Source organism: Heteronotia binoei, chromosome 5 (assembly GCF_032191835.1).
Source record: "Heteronotia binoei isolate CCM8104 ecotype False Entrance Well chromosome 5, APGP_CSIRO_Hbin_v1, whole genome shotgun sequence".
NCBI classification, from domain to species: domain Eukaryota; kingdom Metazoa; phylum Chordata; class Lepidosauria; order Squamata; family Gekkonidae; genus Heteronotia; species Heteronotia binoei.
In genome coordinates, this window is record NC_083227.1 from 168,578,678 (window position 1) to 168,594,572 (window position 15,895).

At 45.2% G+C, this 15,895-nt stretch overlaps 1 protein-coding gene across 4 annotated transcripts in view; it reads right to left on the minus strand.

Annotated features, from left to right (window-relative positions):
* Positions 1 to 1,893: 1,893 nt before the first annotated feature.
* PRKACA (protein kinase cAMP-activated catalytic subunit alpha) overlaps positions 1,894 to 15,895 on the minus strand; it is a 135,594-nt gene continuing 121,592 nt past the window's right edge. For all 4 annotated transcript variants that reach the window (XM_060240691.1, XM_060240693.1, XM_060240690.1 and 1 more), the window contains exon 10: positions 1,894 to 3,796. In XM_060240691.1, coding sequence (XP_060096674.1) covers positions 3,671 to 3,796 — 126 coding nt within the window. In that variant the 3' untranslated portion in view covers positions 1,894 to 3,670. The remainder of the gene's footprint in view (positions 3,797 to 15,895) is intronic.

The window sequence follows — 15,895 nt, forward strand, 5'->3', positions numbered from 1 at the left end:
CCAAAGTTGTATCCCACTTTCATTTATCAACATCAACATCGTTACCAATGTTCTTCCCTGATCCAAAGGACCCTGGACAAAGAGCTCTACATGCCCTCGATGTCAGAAGAGCTTTGTCCTTTTACTTCTCTCGTACACAACAGTTCCGTAAGGACCCTAACCTGTTTGTGGCCTACGGTAACCCTCACAGAGGGCACAAAATTTCTACCCAGAGACTATCTAAGTGGGTGTCTAGTGCCATCAAGTTGTGTTACGAACTGGCTAAGCAGCCCTTACCCGAAGGCCTTAGGCTCACTCCACCAGAGCGGTCTCGACGTCTTCGGCTTTCCTGCAGGGCGTCTCCCTAGAGGACATCTGCGCTGCCGCATCTTGGTCCTCACCATCCACGTTCGTCTCTCATTATGCCTTGGACATTCGTGCGAGACGGGATGCCTCCTTTGGCCAAGCGGTCCTCAGGTCCATCTTCCACTGAAGTCATTGGTGAGTGTATCCATTTCCATCTATAAGCTATACGATGTGATTATGTGATGTATATATAACTAGGTGATGTGACTAACATTCTTTCTTTTTGCCAGCACCCTTCTCCGTGACCATTTAGCTGGCTAGTCACCCATGTGTGGGACTGCACAGAGACCACAAAGAAGATAAACAGGTTGCTTACCTGTAACTGATGATCTTCGAGTGGTCATCTGTGCAGTCACACCCACCCACCCAGCCTTCCCCGCTCCAGGCATGTGCAGTCGGTGCCTGCTCCCCAGAGCGGGAGGGAAGCGCGCCAAAAAGCGCTATAGGCGAGCTATTAGAACTCCGAGGTACGGATCCATTGCCTGCGGCAAGACCCATGTGTGTGACTGCACAGATGACCACTCGAAGATCATCAGTTACAGGTAAGCAACCTGTTTCTTTTGACCACAAACACAGCCCCATAGATATCCTGTGATATAGTGATATCTCTGGTGATTACAATGACTAGGAGTCCCATCACATTAGCAACACAGACTGTCTATGGTTTTAAAAGGGCTTGAAAATCACTTGTTTTAAAATCAATTTCTGTCTTGTCTGCCAACATTCAAAGGCTTGGTGGATGGACGAACAATGTTTTGTGTATTATCAGACTTTACTCAACATCTACCTAGATAATTTGTCAAAGCATTCATTTCCTGTGCAGGCAAAAAAGGGAAGTAATTTGCAATGAGCACGGTAGGAGCTTTTCATGGACATCAATACATTATTCTCCATGAAACATATTAGCAAACACACATGCCTAGAGAATCTGGCAATTCTGCAAGACTAATACAAACCAACAAGAAGTTCCCAGTGCTACAGCCACTTTCTGCCCTTAAGCCTTTTAATAGGTGCACTGAATCCCCTTCCCCTGAAAAATACAACAAAACCCTCAAAATACTAAGCCTAATTTATATTGGGATTTAATATTGATTAGCAATGAAAAATACTTTCAATTGAAATACTTTCAGTTAGAGGAACTGAATCTAAGGATCAGAAGACAACATCCTAATCTATACACATTATGGTATATCTATCAGATTTTAGGCAAGATATCCCAACCCAGGCAGGCTATGTGCCAATGTTCATCATGTTAATAATGGAAGTGGACAAATGTCCTCCTTGGAATTATATATCTCATATCTCGTCATCCAGTGTCATTCTTTAGCATTTCCCATACGAATGTGTCCAACTGCCCCTTTTGTTCTCCTCCCCACCATTCTACTCATTTTAACCCATCTTTCAGGAAGGGAATTAAACTTTTTTTTTTTTAAACAAACTTTATTGGTAATAGTTTCAAATATGTTTACAACAAAGCACACTGTTAAAAGAGAAAGTAGGGACTGTTTTAAACAAGTTTTGTTGGGTTACACAGAAGTGTTTTTCCCCCCTCCCAAGGCAGGGAGCAAGTGAGGATTTAGCTCCCCTTCTCCCCATCCCAGCATAGAGAGGCTGATGAGTTTCTTGATGGGAAGATCATAAGGAGTCATCTGCCCCCAACTGCGCTTCTGTATGTGTGATATAATTTATCTACCAATCTAAAGAAGCCTACTCTGCTCCCCAGCCATGAAAAGAACAGAAGAAAACTAAACTGGTGAATACAGGATGAGTGTGTGTGGGTGGGTGGGTGGGGGGAGTGGGATAGGTGAAAGACAGAACACAAAGTGGCATTGCTTTGGAAAGAGGGAGAGGCAGAGAAGTCAGAACAAATCAATGGAGGAAACAAGTTGCCCTCCATCTGCACTTGGAGCTCCCAGCACATCCATGTCTCTCAGAGGGAAGACTAAACAGATTCCAATGGGACATCTCCTTTGACAGCATTGCACTGGTTTGCCCAGAGTAGATGGATCTTTCTGGCACTTGTTCCTAAAGCTCCTTTACACCAAGGCTAGGACAGCTTGTTGTTTGAACATAAACAACAGAGCATCTGGATGGAAAGTTCCCCTTCCCCAAGAACTGGAGTAATGGAGTTTCTACCAATAGACTGGATTCTCCTTGTATTACTGAACAGAGACTGGGCTTGAGCAGATTGGATCATATGTACCCTAAGCAGTTCACCTGCAGCTCGTGCCTTGCCCCATCCGGATTGTTACCAGGAGGGACAAACCCACTCAGAATTGAAGACTAATGGTGGCAACGAGCTAGATATTCTTTGATGTTCAAACAGGGTGGACTAGATCCTGCTTCTTCCTCCTCCATTCAGACAGATGCTGCAGGAGTTGCCAGATGCAGTGGAGCTGATCTGGGAGGCATTTGGCACGGGGAAGGGAGAAGAGAAGGGGAGCACATTTAGGACAAAAATCAGACAAAGTTCCACTTTAGTATTCCTGGACTGTCTATCAACTAATCCCTTCCCCTCTCTTGCAGGTATGATTAATTATGTCCCCCTCCCCTTTCCCTAAAACAGGGCCCAAAGATTGGAAATAAAGTGTTTCTACCTAACAAATCCTTCATGCTAAAACTCAGTTGTTTTACAGAGTTAAAATTCCTGCTGAATTTCATTTAATTGTGCTGGGACAGAACATATAAAAGCCCCCCCCCCCCCCGATTGGTTTAAAAAACCCTTTTTAAAGCCAGCCAGCTCTTTAAAGTTAATGATAGGAGCTTGGGAAAAAATAATATTGATAAAATGACAGGGTTATCCCACAAGGAAGGTGACAAGGTTGGGCCATTAACCCATTTAGTGCCAGTCTGAACACCAAAGTGCAATGTGGTTGTGTTTACTTCCTCTTCCCTCCTTCCCTGAAACTCTTCCAATGCCCCATGAAACAAACCTTTATAGATGGCAAAATATCCCCCTTCCCTTAAAAAAAAATTATATAGAGCCACCAATAAACTAGGGGACTGTCTGATTAGGGTTTGTGTATGGACTCAATAAGAGGGAGGAAGGGAATTTGTTTAAAACCTGCCTGAGAGTGGCTTGGAGCCACCTTCTAGCTTGTGGTGGGAGGCAGGTGGATAGCACTCAGGACTACTGCATTTTCCACAGCTTCAAAATGAACTCCCCATTTCATTTTCTGCCCAAACAGATCCAGATGAACCCCAACAGCCTCCCACCTCTCAAAAGTAACATATAGGCAAGGAACTCTGGCCCACAGGGCTGATCAAATTCAGCCCTTCCTTTTCCTGGGCACACAAAGCAAGTGGCCTGCAAAGGGGGCTGGCCCTAAAAATCTGCAAACTCCTTGGCGCACTTCTCAGTGATGGACACCCGGATCTCCTCTTCCTCATAGTCGTCAAAGTTACTTGTGTCTCCAGCTCCTTTGCACTTTGGTATAAAGGGAGCTTCCACCTGCAGAGGGAAGGGGACAACAGGAAGAGTAATTATGGATCACATCTTCATGGGTTTATGCACCATTTGCTGTAAAAACTGGGCTTCAAGTCTAGTCATTAAGGTATGCCTTAAAAAAAGTGGATATAGACACACGGATGCTGATCCAACCAACAGTGACAGCAAAACAACACATAAAGCATCTCAGTTTCCTAACACCATTGACTAATGCAGCTGTGTTACTGCAGCCTAACTCATGGAGAAGGCCAAGAACAATTACAACTTATGGAAGGTAAAGAGAACCCCGAAAGTTCAAAGGCAACACACACTGAGTGTGATATGCCATTGATGATATGAGAAGAGCTATTTTTTGACTTTCAAAGGCATTTTGTTTGTGGCTACTGGAAACACAATGCTGGAACAGATGGACATTTTAGTCTGCTCCATAAGCAACTTCTTTTGTGTTCTTCAAAAGTGAAGCTGTGGTTTTTTTTTTTTTTTGCTTTTACATATATTGTTATTGAAGAAAGAATTTTATGATTTAGCTATACAAACACAATTATTTATATTATAACAAACATAATTTCTTGAAAGCACTTTTATTCACCCCCATCTTCTTTCTTCTCCCCACAATCACTTAATAAAGGAAGTGGAGGAGGCACAACAAAGGGTACAGATTTCCCTAGGCTCAGGTTATTCTGTGATCCTGAGAAACTATGCTGTCCTGTACTCATAGGACAGAAAGTTGGTGTTCCCAAAGGTCTGTTGAAATGACTGCCTTGCAAAAGTTCCCATTGAGTGTTTATGTTGGTGCACATGTACTAAAAGCACTAGGGGGGTGGTGTAGCAAATGTTACTGTGCATGGCAGGCAAGAGGGGAATAGTACAGCTTCTGGTTTCTGTTTTTAAGATGTTTGTAGCAAATACTTGTTTTGAGAGGCTCAGTCCTTTCCAGCCCATCAGCGCTGGAAGGAGGCAGGACAAGCCAGTCAAATTCACAGCAGCCGCCAGGGAGCAGTTCTAGAGCAAGGCAGATTTCTCAGTCTTCTCGGTACTTTCTGGATCCAATGCCTGGAGTGACAGCAGCAGTCCAGTCCAGCCCACTATTCGCTATTCATGGAGTTTTGCCCCTTTCTTAAGTGCTTGCTTGTCATGGTCTACAGCTCCTCTTTTTCTGCCTCCTGCTTCCCTTACCTGTCTGTCCAACTTCATCCTTCCCCCTTCATCATTCCCTCTAAATGTATTTTTCCTATTTCCTCCTTTTCTCTCTAATCCCTGCTTTCCCCATTTATGCCTGTTTCGTTTTTCTTGCTCCCATCGCCTACTGTTTCTTCTCATTCACCTGCTCTTTTCTGTTTCCCTGCTCAGTTGTCCGTTATTCCATGCAGATTTCTATAGAATTGAAATTAAATAAGAGTGACAAGCAGGTATCTGTGTTCCTGACTGAAAACAGAAAAGCAGCTGCTTACCTGAAACCGATGATCTTTGAGTGGTCACCTGTGCAGTCATACACGCAGGGCTCGGGCCTGCAGATGAACCGGACCTTGGAGAATATCAGAGCTAGCCTTTAACATTTTTTGGCACATTTTTTCCTTCACTCTGGGGAGCAGGCATCAACTGTGCATGCCTGGAGCTGAGGAGAAAGAGCTCTCCCGCTCAGTTCCTTCCAACTTCCGCCAGTAAGTCCCATCAACTAAAGGTAAGTGAACAAGAGATGCCAGCAATGGGGAAGACTCTGGTCGTTTTCGCACTCACCTTAATCAGCAGCGACGACCCTCTTCACCGCGCAGGATCTGCGCGGATTTCGCACTAATTGCCGCGGAGCACCCAGAAGATCTGGAAAGTCCCGGCGCTTTTGCGGCGCAAACGGAAACCGCCAAAACCCAGTTTCCGTTTGCGCCGCAAAAGCGCCGGGACTTTCCGGCTCTTCTGGGTGCTCCGCGGCAATTAGTGCGAAATCCGCGCAGATCCTGCGCGGTGAAGAGGGTCGTCGCTGCTGATTAAGGTGAGTGCGAAAACGACCTCTGTGTGTGTGTGTGTGATTGCACAGATGACCACTCAAAGATCCTCAATTACAAAGGTAAGCAACCTGTTTATCTTCTTCGTAGTCTCTGAGCAGTCCCACACTTGGGTGACTAGCGAGCTTCAATGTAACAGGATGGAGGGTGCTGGCAGCCAAGTTACAGTAGATAGTCACTGGGGTTTTTTTACCTGTTTCAAGCTTACTGAAAGCCAGAGGTAAGGCAGCAAGTCAATGGAAGTTGGACCTCAACACAGTGTGAATGAAGGACATGTCTCGGCATGCTCTGACATCTAAGGCATACTGCAACACGAAAATCAAAATCACCATGTGGCTGCGTTGCAGATATTATCTAGGGACACGCCTCCCAGGAAGGCCATAGAAGTGGACACAGTTCTTGTGGAGTGAGCTCAAGGCTGAACAGGTAACAGTTGTACCACCAGTTTGCAGCACAGAGAAATGGTTGAGATGATCCACTTGGATAGTCTCTGGGGCAATATCCTGAGACCTTTCCTGAGTTCTTGTAGGCTGCAAATAGGTGAAGGCCTTTGTGAAACGGTTATGTCTTAGTCAGATAGAACAAAGAGGCTCTACAGACATCTCAGGAATGTAACTCCCATTGCCCCTCATAAGTTAAATCTGGGAAGAAGGTGGGCAACACCATAGGCTGTGAAAGGTGGAACGTTGAGACCACCCTTGACAGGAAGGATGGATCAGGGTGCAACATCATCTTGTTCCTATAGAATAAGGAGCATACACTTGGAAAGAATAATAGAATAACAGAGTTGTAAGAAGCCATACAGGCCATCAACCCTCTGCTCAATGCAAGATCCACCAAGAGCATTCTTGACGAATGTTTGTCCAGCCGCTGCTTAAAGACTGCCGGTGAGGGGGAGCTCACCACCTCCTTAGGTAGCTGATCCCATTGTTGAATAATTCTTAATGTAAATGTTCCCCCCCCCTAATATCCAGCTAGGACCTCCCCACTCTTAATTTAAATAAGAGTCCTCTCCTCTGGTGCCAATAAGAACAGCTCCCTTCCCTCCTCTAAGTGACAGCCCTTCAGATACTTCAAGAGAACAATTGTGCTCCTCCCTCAACCGCCTCTTCTCCAAACTGAACATTCCCAAGTCCCTTAACCTTTCCTCGTAGGTGTCAGGATCAGCCAGGTATCAGTCAAGCAAACCTCTCTGATGAAACCATAGATAAAGTTTATGAGTACTGAAATGCCAGTGCTAATCTATGCATGACGAGCATTGCCAGGAATGAATATTAACGGTTACAATGCGGTAGATATAGGGCAGCTGTGCTGGTAAATTCTGGCACCCATTTCTCTCATCTCAATGACATTCCAACATATTCCCACCACTCTCATCAGTTCAGTCCAAGGTCACTATAGTTAGGCGGGTATCTTTGGAAGGGCCAAATGCCAGTTGCCTTAGTAATGAAATAGCTTAGCAAACGTGGGATATACCAGAGTTAACAGCCAAGGTACAGAAGTTCCCCCCCCCTCCAACCTGTTCCTCTCTTCTCAACAGACATTGATTTAACAAACAGCATAGATCATGGAGTATGGAACTAACAGCATCATGTTAGATCATGGCAGGAACACCTGACAATAGGGCTTGGTCTGATAATCCAAGTACAGAGATCGATGGCTCATTTTGCTGAGGTGATCGTGACCAGGAACTCTGTTTTCCAGGTTTTCTAGGTGAGCAGTCGTTGCCATTGGCTCAAAGGGTTTGCTAATGAGCACAACCAGGATGAGAGACAAGCTCAACTCAAGGACAAGCGGCTCCTGTAGGCAGTGGAGTCATAACAAGCCCTTAAGGAAGGCTTTGGGAATCCTATGGGAGAAAAGGGAACTGCCCTGTACCAAATCGTGATGGGCTGAAATCTCTGCCAGGTGGATCCTCAAGGAGCAGAAGCCCAGACTAGACTCCTGCAGTGACACTAGATATGACAAGACATCTGGCAACAAAGCTGATCAGGGGTCAGGTTGCTGAGCAGATGTGTAGACAGAAAGCCATTTCCACTAGTGCGGTGGGTAGCTGATTTCCTAGTGTTAAGCAGAATGTGGTGTACTTGAGGAGAAAAAGTCAAGGGGATCTCCTCCACACTGTCAGATGAAGAAGCTGAGGTTGTAATGTAGAACCCTGCCCTGCTGCTGCAACAGGTCAGGAACCAGAGGGAGGCAACGATACTTATTTCAAAACAGCTGTAGTAGATGCAGAAACCAAGGCTTCCTGGGCCTTGCAATGAGCCAATGAGCCCTATACGAACCACAGTTGTAGTGGTCTCATGTGCAACTTCACAAAGGAGATGATGAACATAGTTGACGCCATGAGACCTAAGCAGCACTGGATCAACTTTGCTGGCTGAACAGTTGTTGCCATAAAATCCTGAGATTGAATGCAGAATGGAGGCCCTCTTCATAAGGAGGTAGGCCCATGGATGGATAGCATGGAGCTGGGCACCAATGAACTGGAGCACCTGAGTGGGCTGTAGCAAAAACTTGGCCATATAGATTCATAAGCCTAGGCTGGCCAGGAGATGAAGGGCAAAAGCTATTGAGGAAAATTTAACATGGGTTTTGTAAGGGAAGATCTTGTCTCACTAACCTGTTAATGTTCTTTGAGGGAGTGAACAAACATGTGGACAAGGGAGACTCAATAGATGTTGTTTACCTTGATTTCCAGAAAGCTTTTGATAAAGTTCCACATCAAAAGCTCCTAAGTAAGCTCAATAGTCATGGGGTAAAAGGCAAGTCCTCTTGTGGATCAAAAACTGGCTAATTAATAGGAAACAAAGTGAGTATAAATGGGCAATTTTCACAGTGGAGGGTGGTAAGCAGTGGGGTACTGCAGGGCTCAGTACTGGGTCTGCTGCTTTTAAACATGTTCATTAATGATTTGGAGTTCGGAGTAAGCAGTGAAGTGGCTAAGTTTGTGGATGACACTGAATTGTTCAGGGTGGTGAGAACCAGGGAGGATTGTGAGGCATTTCAAAGGAATCTCTCGAGGATGGGCGAGTGGGCATCAACATAAGAACATAAGAGAAGCCATGTTGGATCAGGCCAATGGCCCATCCAGTCCAACACTCTGCGTCACATAGTGGCCGAAAAAAAAACCCCAAGTGCCATCCAGAGATTCACAAGTGGGGTTAGAAGCCCTTCCACTTTGCCCCACCAAGCACCAAGAATACAAAGCATCACTACCCCAGACAGTTCCAACCATATGCTGTGGCTAATAGCCACTGATGGACCTTTGCTCCATATTTTTATACAATCCCCTCTTGAAGCTGGCTATGCTTGTAGCCGCCACCACCTCCTGTGGCAGTGAATTCCACATGTTAATTACCCTTTGGGTGAAGAAGTACTTCCTTTTATCCGTTCTAACCCGACTGCTCAGCAATTTCATCGAATGCCCACGAGTTCTTATATTGTGAGAAAGGGAGAAAAGGATTTCTTTCTCTACTTTCTCCATCCCATGCATAATATTGTAAGCCTCTATCATGTCACCTCGCAGTCGATGTTTCTCCAAGCTAAAGAGCCCCAAGCATTTTAACATTTCTTCATAGGGAAAGTGTTCCAAACCTTTAATCATTTTAGTTGCCCTTTTCTGGACTTTTTCCAATGCTATAATATCCTGTTTGAGATGTGGTAACCAGAATTGTACACAGTATTCCAAATGAGACCGCACTGTCGATTTATACAGGGGCATTATGATACTGGCTGATTTGTTTTCAATTCCATTCCCAATAATTCCCAGCATGGCGTTGGCCTTTTTTATTGCAATCTCACACTGTCTTCACATTTTCAGTGACTTATCTACCACGACTCCAAGATCTCTCTCTTGGCCAGTCTCTGCCAGTTCACACCCCATCTTGTATTTATAGCTGGGATTTTGGCCACAATATGCATTACTTTGTACTTGGCCACATTGAACCTCATCTGCCACGTTGGCGCCCACTCACCCAGCCTCAGCAGATCCCTTTCGAGTGCCTCACAACCCTCTCTGGTTCTCACCACCTGAACAATTTAGTGTTATCCGCAAACGTAGGAACTTCACTGCTTACTCCCAACTCCAGATCATTAATGAACAAGTTAAAGAGCATGGAACCCAGTACTGAGCCCTGCAGCAACCCACTGCTTACCGTCTTCCACTGCGAAGATTGCCCATTTATACTCACTCTCTGTTTCCTATTAATTAGCCAGGTTTTGATCCACAAGAGGACTTGTCCATTTACTCCATGACTCTCAAGCTTACTAAGGAGACTTTGATGAGGAACTTTATCAAAAGCTTTCTGGAAGTCAAGGTAAACAACATCTATTGGGTTCCCTTTGTCCACATGTTTGTTCACTCTCTCAAAGAAATGTAACAGGTTAGTGAGACAAGATCTTCCCTTACAGAACCCATGCAGTGTCTTCCTCAATAACTTGTGTTCATCAATGTGCCTACTCATTCTGTCTTTGATAATGGTTTCTACCAGCTTTCCCAATATTGAAGTCAGACTGATTGGCCTGTAATTTCCCGGATCTCCTCAGAACCCTTTTAAAGAGGGGGGTGACATTTGCTACCTTTCAGTCCTTAGAAACAGAGGCAGATTTCAATGAAAGATTACATATGTTTGTCAGGAGATCCACAAGTTCACCTTTGAGTTCTTTCAGAACTCTTGGATGTATGCCATCTGGACCTGGTGACTTATTAGTTTTTAATTTGTCTATCAGTTGTAGGACCTCCTCTCTTGTCACCTCAATCTGACTGAGGTCTTTCAACACTCCTCCCAAAATTAGCGGTTCTGGAGTGGACGAACACTTCTCATCTTCCACAGTGAAGACGGAGGCAAAAAATGCATTCAGTTTCTCAGCCATTTCCCTATCCTCCTTCAGTAATCCTTTTACCCCTTGGTCATCCAAGGGCCCCACTGCCTCCCTGGCTGGTTTCCTGCTTCTAATATATTTGAAAAAAATTATTGTTGGTCTTTATGTTTTTTGCAATATGCTCCTCAAATATACTCCTTTTTGCCTGCCTGATCACAGTCTTGCATTTGATTTACCACAGCCTGTGTTCCCTTTTATTAATCTCACTTGGACTAGCTTTCCACGGCTTAAAGAAGAAGAAGAAGATATTGGATTTATATCCCGCCCTCCACTCCGAAGAGTCTCCGAAGAAGGGATCCTTCTTACCTTTTACAGCTTCCATTACTTTGTTTGTTAACCATGCAGGCTTTTTCTAATACCTGTTTGTGCCTTTCCTAACTTGTAGTATATATTTTATCTGAGCTTCTAGGATTGTAGTTGTAAATAGCCACCAAGCTTCCCCAAGGGTTTTGACCCTATTTACCTTTCTTTCCAGTTTCCTCTTCACATGCCTCCTCATCTCAGAGAATTTACCCCTTTTAGAGTTAAAAGTGGTTGTGCTGGTCTTTTGGGGCAACTCCCTATTTATACACATGGTGAAATCAATAATGTTATGGTCACTGCTCCCAAGTGGTGCAATCACTTTTATATCTCTCACCAAGTCTTGGACATTGCTTAGGACCAAATCCAGGATTGCTCCACCCCTGGTAGGTTCTGTGACCATCTGCTCCATAGCACAGTCATTGAGAGCGTCTAGAAACTCACTCTTTCTCCCGACCAGAACACATATTGACCCAATCAATCTGCGGGTAGTTAAAATCATCTATTATGACACAGTTTTTACATTTAGCCACTATCTTTCTGGAACAACACCATATTATAATCGTCCTCTATCTTTCAATTTGGTGGGCGATAACAAACTCCCATAGTTAAATTTCCTTTTGGGCCCACTATTTCAACTCAAAGCATTTCTAGAAGGGAATCTAATTCTGACCTCAATCTTACTGGACTTTATACTCTCTCTGACATACAGAGCCACCCCACCTCCAACCCTTCCCTCCCTATCCTTCCGATATCATTTATATTCAGGAATCACCGTGTCCCACTGATTTTCCTCATTCCACCAAGTTTCTGAAATTCCCACAATGTCTATGTTTTCCCCCAACACTAAACATTCCAACTCCCCAATTTTACTTCAAACACTTCTAGCACTTGTATACAAACATCTATAATTTCCCAGGCAAGTTAGGCCTGCAACCTTCCTCCTGCTGCCTTGAGACTTTGGCAGACAGTCCATACTGTTTGTCACCATCTCAGTGGGCAACTCTGATCCATTACCCGGTAGAAAAGTAACAGCTAACCCTTCATCTCTGAGATGAGTCCTCTCGAACCAGAGACATTTAATCTCCAGTCGGCTTTCCCCCAAGATTTAGTTTTACAACTGCTCTGCCACCTTTTTTATTTTAAGCGCCAGCAGCCTGGTTCCTTCTGGGACAAGTGGAGACTGTCTCTTTTGTACAGCTTCCGCTTGTTCCAGAAAGCAACCCAGTGCCTAACAAACTTAAACCCTTCCTCCTTACACCATCTTCTCATCCACACATTGAGACTTCTAATTTGTGCCTGTCTCTCCAGCCCTGCATGTGGAACAGGTAGCACTTCTGAGAAGGCTACCTTGAAGGTCCTGGCCTTAAGTCTCCCACCTAGCAGCCTAAATTTTTCCTCCAGGACCTCACGACTGCATTTCCCCACATCGTTGGTGCCAACATGCACCACGACCACTGGCTCCTGCCCAGCACTGTCTATCAGCCTATCTACTACACGCGTAATGTCTGCTACCTTCGCACCAGGCAGGCAAGTCACCATATGGTCAGTACACGGTTTTGCCACCCAGCTGTCTACTTGCCTAAGGATTGAATCACCAACTACCAAGACCCCCCCTCCCTCCCTGCCCAAGGATCGTTCCTTGGTGCGAAAGGATACTTGCTCACCAACTGGAGAAGAGGTCCCTTCTGAGGGCGCATTCCCCTTATCCTCAGCATGGTGCCCTCATGGTTCCCTCTTGACCCTCATGCTCCCTGGCAGCAACAGGGCCGCTATGTTCAGAGTGGGGCTCATCTAACATGTCCCTGGAAGTCTTCTCTGAGTGCCTAATTGACTGCTTCTCCAGGTCAGCCACCTCGGCCTCAAGTGTACGAACTCGTTTCCTGAGGACCAGGAGCTCCTTGCATCGAGCACACACCCAAGACTTCTGTCCTGTGAGCAGATAGTCATACATGTGACACTCAGTGCAAAACACTGGAAGGTCCCCACCCTCCTGCTGGCATTCTACCTTCATGATAACTTTTCAAAATATACAGTCCCCCTTTAAATCCTGTTGTGTTTATGTGAAACACAGCCACTCCCAATCAATCAGCAACAATCACCTACAGCTCACTCAAAACAAACAAACAACAGTTCCCTAGCAACCACACCAACCACACAAACTCAGAATTCTCAGCAACCACACCAACCACACAAACTCAGAATTCTTAGCAACTTCCCCAGCTGTTTAGAAAGCCAAACCTCACCCTTACAGCACTTCTTACCCGCTCTCTCACAGAGCTCTCTCAAGTGTCAGATGTCTCAAATAGCATGTGAGGTTCAACATGGCCAAGTAATGCACATTGGGGCCAAAGATCCTAACTATAACTACATATTGATGAGGTCCAAACTGGCAGAGACTGACCAAGAGAGAGATCTTGGGAGTCATGGTAGATCTCACTAAAAATGTTGAGGTAGTGTGCAACTGCAATAAAAAAGGCCAATGCTTTGCTGGGGTTATTAGGTAGGGAACTGAAAACAAATTAGCCAGTATCATAGTGCCTCTGTATAAATTGATGGTGTGACCTCATTTGGAATACTGTGTACAATTCTGGTCACCATGCCTCAAAAAAGATATTATAGCATTGGAAAAAGTGCAGAAAAGCACAACTAGAATGATTAAAGGGTTGGAAAATTTTCCCTATGAAAAAGGGTTAAAGAGCTTGGGGCTCTTTAAGTTGGAGAAATGATGACTGAGGGGTGACATGATAGAGGCTTACAAGATTATGCATGGGACAGAGAAGGTAGAGAAAGAAGTACTTCTATCCCTTTCTCACAATACAAGAACTTGTGGACACTCAATTAAATTGCTGAGCAGTCGGGTTAGAAAGGATAAAAGGAACTACTTCTTCACCCAAAGAGTGATCCACACATAGAATTCACTGCCACAGGAGGTGGTGGCAGCTACTAGCATAGCCAGCTTCAAGAGGGGATTGGATAAACATATGGTGCAGAGATCCATCAGTGGATATTAGCCACAAAGTATAGATGGAACTCTCTGTCTGGGGCAAGTGATGATCTGTTTTTTGTGCTTGGGGGAGGGCTTCTAGTGGGAGGGCTTCTAGTGTCCTGGCGCTCCTGGTGGATCTCCTGATCGCACCTGTTTGGGGTTTTTTTGCTACTGTGTGACAGTGTTGAACTGGATAGACCACTGGCTTGATCCAACATGGCTTATCTTCTTATGTCTTCCATTGCTTTGATTTGAACTGGTGCTGGGCAGGTGGTTGAGGGACACCAAGGTTCCTAGCATGCTTCCTGCTGTCATTCAGGTTATGGTGTTGTCATGGAGGCATAAAACAGGCCCTTGGCATCAAAGGCAGATCTTCTACCTTGTCAGGCTGAAGCGAAGTAGATCAGAGCAAGGCGAAGACAATAGTCGTGGTTAGAAGAGCAAGTGACAGTATGTTTGATGGTGCTCATTTGCTGTTTTGAGACCCTGAAAAATCTCCACTAGTGTAGAAGTGGCTACTTGCTGGCTGGGCAAGGGCAAGTCTGGAATCAAGGGTATGAACTGGTTGGGTAGGTAGAAATTAGAAGCTGCCATATCACAGAGATAATTATACATTTTTGACATGATGATTGCCAAGGAATTAATTTTTCTGGCCCATGTGTCTATTTCCCTCCCCTCCTGATCCATGGGAGCAGCACACCAAACGTGTCTGGATTTCAAGGAGGAATGGACTATGATTGAGTTCAAGGGAGGATGCAAAAAAAAGGAACTTTGTATCTGACTGCTGTACTCTGTACATGGCTTTGTACCTCTTCAACACAGGGGTAACCAAAGCAGGCTTATCCCACAGCTCAATGTATGATTTCAATCCCTCAGATGGTGAAAAAGGAATTTTGATGGGCAACTTCAGATTCGGGCAACGTGTGGAGCATACAGTCCTTGTCCAAATCAGAATAGTTGGTACCGTTGTTAGATAGTTCTGAGGAAGAAATCTGTACATCTCCAGATAGCAGAGGCAGGTCTTGGAGCAAGCTTCAAATCCAAGGTTACAGACATCAGGGATGAGGGAGAGAATCCTAAGTATGGCTCCTGTTGTGGCAAGCCAGTCTCAAATCTGATGGTTGGGAAAATAAGGAGGCCCTGGAATACTGACATGGGGAACAGTAGTGCAATGAGCCATATGACGGGGATCAGCAGCTGCAGCGTGGAGTTCTGAACCTAGAGTGAGATCTCCTGTAAGAGGTGATCTTGAGGTCGAACAGGACTATGCATGATGGGTCTGTTGAGGATGGTATTGAGCCTGGGATTGACATTGAGAGAAGGACCTTGAGTCTGAGGAATAGTCTCCATGGTCCTCTCTCCGATGTTGTTGATAAGAAGAGTGAGATCTTGAGTCTCGGACATAGCAGCATGAGTGCTCTGCAAGCCCAAACAGTTCTGAAAATGCTGCCTTGCCCCCATACTGGAGAAAATCTCTCAAGTGGTGGAAGACTGGTGTGACTCCCTTGGCTCTGACCATTGGATCTGATGCTGGATGTCTTCAGGAAACGAAGCCCCCAACAGGCTGTAACTACGTACTGAAGGAGAGTGAGATAGCAAGTTGATGGCTTGCTGTCCCAACGGCAATTGCTCTGAAATGGTAGGTGGAGTATCAACTGATGCTAAGACAGCTTAGGCAGTTGGGGTCAAAGTCACTGCTGTGGAGGCATGGTGACCAGATGGCCTACCTGGACAGGTGGTTAGCCTGTAATGAACAATGGTGAGACCAACGTGGATGCTGATGCCAAGACTGATTTTGACTTTTTTGATTTCAAGTCCGAGAGAGCTGATCCCAAGGATTGCTTAGACGACTTGTCCTTTTAAAAAAATTTTTGGCCATGACCCTTGTGGCCAAGTTTTCAGATTCCGCCAAATCTCCCCTCGGTGGTG